A 6,668-nucleotide genomic window follows, 5' to 3' on the forward strand; every position below is an offset into this window, starting at 1 on the left:
CATATTTGATTGATAGCTTTGCTGGATAAAGGATTCTTGGTTGGCAATTTTTTTCTTGCAGGGTTTTATATTTGTCTCCCCATTGCTTTTTCACTTGCATGGTTCCTGCTGAGAGGTCTGAACTTAGTCTGACTTGCTTGCCCTTGTATGTGACCCCTCTGTTTTCTTTTGCTGCTTTCAGGAGCATCTCCTTGTCTTTGAGTTTGGAGAGCTTGACTATATGTATTGGTGATTTTCTTTTGGGGCCCACCCTTCCTGGACTTCGTTGGGCGTCTTGTATGTTTATTTTTTCGCTTTTGAGGATGTTAGAGAAATTTTCTTCCAGTAGTTCTTCAACTTTTTCCTCTGTGGACATGTGTGACTCTTTTTGTTCTGGAATGCCAATAATTCTTAGGTTATTCCTCTTCATGTTGTCTAACATGAATCTTAGACTTTCCTTTGAACTTTTTACCCTTTTTTGTGTTTGTTCTTTTATCTTAGTGGTATTGAGAGACTTGTCTTCCAGCTCACTGATTCTTCTTTCCATCAAATCTGTTGTACTCCTCTGCCCTTTCAAAGAATTTTCTATTTCTGCCATCTTGTTGTGGATTGTTTGGACCTCTTTCTGTAGGTTTTGGAATGTTACCAATGCTGTATCTATCTTGTTTGATTGTTCCTGCAGCGCTTTTCTAACTTCTTCCTTATTTTTCTCAACTCCATTGTAAAGTGTTTTGAAACATTTTATAATAATTTTTCTGAATTCTTTCTCAGGTATTTCCAAGTCCTGCCCTCCTTCCAGCATGGAGAGAAGGTCTACTTGTCTCAGATATTTTATCTTTTTTCTGGACATGTGCTGATATGGTCATCTGCTTTTGCTTCTTGGACATGTTTAATGTTTATCTGTGGCCCTTATAATTAATTAAGTATGTACTTTGGTTAATTTTTTATGTTTTCTGATTGCCTCCAGGAAGATGTGATCAGGATGTGGTCTTCCCTTTTCACTCTTCTTATTGCTTAACTCAGAGTAGCTCTTACAGGTGTTGTCTGTTTCCTTGGTTTATGGCAGCTGATATTGGTTCTTGCCTGGGTTTTGGTGTTTTATAAAATGTTATCGCAACTTGGCTATTTGGCAGCTGACTCTTTTCGTGTAATGTAGGGGGAAAAAGAGTCCTCCAATAGCAGAAGGGAGGCTGTGTGACAGCCCACAACACCAGTCTGGTAGAAAACAAAGCCAAAATCAAAAACAAAAGCGGAGTCTCTGATAACAGAAGGGAGGCGCTGGTGCCCAGTCAGGGAAGCGCCGGAAGTCTCCCAGGGCTCCTTCTTGACTTGGTGTGATGGCACCTTTCCTGCTGCGAGATGCAGACTCCAGTTCTGGCCCCTGTCTTGCAGGCCTCTACCATTGTGCCTTCTCGGGCTGGAACCTGGGCCTGGTCATAGTTTCTCTTCTTTGTTGGAAACTGGAATCAAAGACTGCGGGGAAGGGACGGGGAGGAGCTGCACACCTCAGCGAGATCCCCACCACCACCTCCACCCCCGCCCCAGATCTGAGGCGAGCATGTAGTCCTCGGGAACTCCCCCGGTTCACTTTTATTAGTTTGCTTTCAACTATAGTTTCCTCCTCCATTATCATTTTGTTTTAACTTTATTTTTTAGTATGTAGAATATCAATATGCTCTTAAAAATAGTAGCTCTACAAAAAGTTAGCCTCCATAATGTTTTCATTTGATTCCCACTTTATGAAGGAAAGATATATAACCAGCAGAATGGAATTTATTCTAACTGTGTTCAGTTTTGTTACTGTTACCTAAAATGAATCCCATATATTGGGATTAACATTGTAAAGTAACTTCACTTTTAGAAACATACCTTAGGCTCTGTGACTTAGATTCCTCGGGACAGTGATTCTCAATCATTTTTCCATTTCAGCACAGTGTCCTCAGTAACATTGAGTCAGTAACAAGAGGAGTTGTACTCTTCAGCTCATTTTGAGAGTGTGGCTGTAGGCCCCCTGAGAGCATGTAAGTTTCACAAATAACTAGTCAAAAAAAAATCAGGGAGCTCCTGTGATATAGAAGACCAGTGACTATGTCAAAAGGCAAACAAATCAAACAAACAAATAATTTAGTTCTAGATTATGGAATTTAAAAAAAAAATTTTTTTTACTGCCTTTATTGTACTCAAATGTACTTTCATTTGTTTGTAACCCAGAAAAACACCTATATAGAAATTCCATTGTTTATGATACTTTCAGCAGTCTATCTGAAAAGTCACACAACTAGATGATTTATGCCCATCCTGTATTTGCTATTTCTAATAATGTGTGTAGTAGGTGTACATCTTTAATCCAGGATAAAGTTGTGGCATACCAGGAAAGAGCTAAAGGTATCTTGAATGGAAGTGTTTTATATTGCTTTGTCTATTCTCTTTGCCTTAGCCTTAATACAGATACTGGCAGCTGCTGCAGCTGAACGAGATGTGGTTTATTTCACCTTTGGGGACTCAGAATTGATGAGAGACATTTACAGCATGCACACTTTCCTTACTGAGAGAAAACTGACTGTTGGTAAGTAGGAGATATTCTTGACACTTGGTATCTAGATGGATTGTGTATCATCCAGGAAGAGCACTTGTTAAGTCTGGATGGATCACAGTGAATCAGAAGACACAGAATGCTTGGCTCTGAGGGGGCAGTGTAAAGCTATGGAGGGTAAACATCAGCAGATGTTCATCTAGTGTGGTCAAGTTTCATCCAAGATCTTAAATGAGTATGTCAGCTTATTAAAATAAGGCAATGAAGATGGAGTTCTACTTTGGTGTACACAGAAAACAAAAAGGAGGAAGACTTACGAGGCCTCATTCTGAGTTATGGCGCCCTGGGGTGCTGTTGTAATCTCAGCATTGGATTGCTAACTACAGAGTTGGCCATTCAAACCAGCTGCTCCTTGAGAATCCTATACAGGGTCGCTAGGAGTCAGTCTTGTCAAGTCGGTTCTGACTCAGAGTGACCCTGTTAAAGGATTTCCAAGTAGTGGCTGGTTTGAACCGCCGACCTTGTTAGCAGTCCAGTGCTGATTCTGCAACACCACACCAGGGTTCTATAACTCAGGTGAGGCCTCTTAAGTCTTCCTGCTTGTTGTTTTTTGTTTTATTTAGCACATGCTAGATTAAGTGGCAGCAGCAATGGGCTAAACATTGGTTGGCACAGGATCAGACAGTGTTTTGTTCTGTTGTGCATAGGGTCTCTATGAATTGGTACCGACTCAAAAGCACATAACAACAACAGTTTCAATTAGAGGAGCACAGTGCTGGACTGCGAGCCACAAGGTCTGCAGTTTGAGCCCACCAGCTGCTCTGCAGGAGAAAGATGAGGCTTTCTGCTCCCGCAAAGATTGGCAGCTTTGGAAATCCTACACAGGGTCCCTATGAGTTGGAAGCAACTCGACGGCCCTTAACAACAACATTTAAGTTGAGATAAAACTGGAGAGTCTGCTTTCAGTTTTTTCCATCTGTACTTAAATATGCAAATTGATTTGCCTCTCCAGGAGAAGTATATAAGCTGTTACTACGATATTACAATGAAGAATGCAGAAACTGTTCAACTCCTGGACCAGAAATCAAGCTTTACCCATTCATATACCGTTGCGTTGACTCCTGTGCAGAGACCACCAACCAGCCTGGGAAAAGGACAGGGACCTAAGGATCAGAAGAATACTGTCTCCTTTCACCTCTTACTGGAAATATATGAATTGTCAGGTGTAATATAAACTGATTCAACTCCATATAAATGTATACATTATCCACATTTGTAGTCAAGGATGCAATTCCTTCTACATATATAGGATTTTCACTTTGTATATCTAAGCCCCGTCTATCCTGACTTATGAGGACGTAGGGTTATATTATGTTTCCATTATCTTCTATTTTAGTCATCATTCTTTGATTTTTCTTTCTTTTGCCCAACAGAGTTCATGTGAAATCACATGGAAGACTGTGCTTAGTCCAGTCAGGTCTCTCATTATTGCCTGCATATAATACCAGTTGCCTCTACAGTTAGCAGATGCCAGTGGTTCCAGGGAATGAATGAGTGGAAAGCCAAGAAGCCCTTTAACTAACTTTGCTGAGATTTGTACTGTGCACCATCCATCCCAACTCTTGTTGGTGATTGCATTGTTTGAATTTTTGAATTTTTTTAAATTAAGGGTTGGGCTTATTCTTTTCTTATTTTTCAACTTTTCATATCTGTTGTATAATGCAAATCTTCTATGTTAAAACAATTTTTTATTTAAAAAATAATTTCCAGAAATAGTCTTTTGAGACTCCACCTTTACGTACAATGGGTTGTCTGTCCTTTTTCCTCCATCAGTTTTTCATGATACTATTTTTGGGAACTGCCTAAGATGGAAGGAAATGTAGAATAAAAACGGATTTTCTGTATATGGTATAAAGAAAACAGATTTAAGAGATTTGAAGGGTTTTGTTTGTTTGACTTATTTTTCTTTTTTAGTTTAATGTTTGTTCTGTGGTGATCAAGGCATATTCATATAACCAAAGTGTGGGAACTGGGATCTTAACACTGATTTGTACATACTGATATTTCTCTGGTATTGAAAGATTATATAGTTAATAAATTTGTATTAACAAATCATTTTTCAGAAACTCCCATATCATCTATTTTATGTGTGTATAAATACATTTATATATATATATATTATATATATTTATATATATTCTTCAAGTGTATCTACATATAAGCACATAAAAGCTAAGTAACACTGGAGTGATCGAAAATGATTAGTTTTAGACTTTATCAGGGGCTCTGTTTAGTACTTTATTCAAAATTTGTTCATTCAAAACTGATAACAAGGTTAATGTGAAAGCGAGTAACAATTCTGTGTTAATTGAGAATCAAGTTTAATCAGAAAAGCGCTTACTCAGATTTCCAGAATAATCTTTAACATACTATTGAAATTTTTGTTTACAGTAAACCATCAGGAGTCAAACCCTATTAATAAAGAGCTTTGGTAGGTGCACCAAACTCTTTAGTATCAGTACTGACAGGGAAAAATGGAGCTTCGGTCAGTGTTTGTAGCTCTTTTGTTTGTGTAGAGAATGAGAGGATAAAGGGATTTGGTACTTAATGTCAGTTGCTTGTCATTGACAATTTATTTATGAAACTTAAGATTTTAAACCATCTTCCAAAGTACAAGAAGTCTGGCTTTATTTCTGCACTAAAGTCTTGCCATTGCTTCCCAGCTCATTCTGTGCTTTCATAAAGGGTTCGTTTCATTTCTCTTTTTTTTCCCCCATCCCCATATTCTTCTCTCTATTCAGTTTCAAGACTAAGTGAACAGTTCTTTAAAACAAACAGTGATTGAGAAATCATCCAGGTAAGACTACCCAATCTAATATTCCAGAACGTAGACTTGAATCTTGTTTCTGTAGTGACCACGCAATCTACTTAGCTGTCTGTCTTGCTGTTGAGGGATTTCCAGGAACCAAACCTAAGCATGGGCATCCTGTTAGGGCACTGTAGGATAAGCACTGGGCTATTAACTGCAAGGTCAGCAGTTCAGATCCACCAGCCACTTCTCAGACACCCTATACAGGGTCAGCATGAGTTGAAACCAACTGTTAAGTGGCACTTAACAACAGTAAGCACTGGACTGCTAATTGCAAGGTCACCAATTCCACTCCACCACCTGTTCTGTAAAGACTTAAAGCTTCAGAAATGCTCTACATTGTTCCTGTGTGTTAGAATTGACTTGAAGATAATGAGTTTGGTTACAGTTTCAGTTCTTTGTCCCAGTGTTTTGTGGGGCTGGGGCTGTTTAAACAGATGGAATATGAGGGGAACTAAAGTCAGTCTTGAGGAAGGTAGAGAGAACATGATTAGTTTCTCCTAAAGCGTTCTCTGGGAGAGGGAAAATCAGACATCTAAATAATATTTGTATTACTCTGAGATCTTTAATAGCACATTTTTATTCTCTTTCAGTTGAGATTTACTGTTTTATTTCTTTTTGTTTACACCCCACCCCACCCCCACCCCCGTTTAATAGCCTACTGAAGCATGAGAGGACATTTTTATGTCAAATTCTTAGATTTTTAATCTAGCTCACTTGCTTGTTACTCTGTGGTGCACTCAATTATTTGAAAATCCTGTGTTGTTTTGTGGAGAAAATGTGGAGTAATGGAAAGAGATGAGAGTTTAAATCAGAAAAGCTAGATCCAGATGCTAGTTAGCCACATGCCTTGCTAACATTTGGTCTTGTTTAAAAAAACTGAATTTCCAACCCTAGATTAACTATCTTAAAAATTAACTAGTAGCAGATAGTAAGAGGTCATCTGTATAGAGCACCAAACAAACATACACGGGATCTGGTACACAGTGCTCAGGAAAGGTCCACTACTATAGCCGATCACGAGCTAGCTGTGTGTGCTAGCTTATATGCTAGTTGCTTTACAAGCTTTAGTCCTTTCTTAGATGAGTTAACAAGTGCTTCAAGGTTAGGGCACACCATCTCAGCCTCCAAGAGTTCATTATGAAAGGAAACTTGTCATCTCGATTGGAATTGAGTACAAAAGCCCTGCCTGATCTCTTATTCTCTACAAGTTCCTGGTGCGGTTATTCTTAAGCATGAGGGACTAGCTATCAGCAGGGTATATTCAGTTGTCTCTGAGCGACTTAT

At 38.8% G+C, this 6,668-nt stretch overlaps 1 protein-coding gene across 4 annotated transcripts in view; it reads left to right on the forward strand.

Annotated features, from left to right (window-relative positions):
- Nucleotides 1-4,020, forward strand: part of PARG (poly (ADP-ribose) glycohydrolase) — a 244,861-nt gene extending 240,841 nt beyond the window's left edge. For 2 of the 4 annotated variants that reach the window (XM_006874600.1, XM_006874598.1), the window contains 2 exons: nt 2,417-2,545; nt 3,525-3,682. In XM_006874600.1, coding sequence (XP_006874662.1) covers nt 2,417-2,545; nt 3,525-3,679 — 284 coding nt within the window. In that variant the 3' untranslated portion in view covers nt 3,680-3,682. Of the gene's footprint in view, nt 1-2,416; nt 2,546-3,524 lie in introns of all 4 variants that reach the window. The other 2 variants (XM_006874599.1, XM_006874597.1) reach the window with 2 other exon arrangements.
- Nucleotides 4,021-6,668: the final 2,648 nt, after the last annotated feature.

The sequence above is a fragment of the Chrysochloris asiatica genome, unplaced genomic scaffold (genome assembly GCF_000296735.1).
Source record: "Chrysochloris asiatica unplaced genomic scaffold, ChrAsi1.0 scaffold00289, whole genome shotgun sequence".
Classification (NCBI taxonomy): domain Eukaryota; kingdom Metazoa; phylum Chordata; class Mammalia; order Afrosoricida; family Chrysochloridae; genus Chrysochloris; species Chrysochloris asiatica.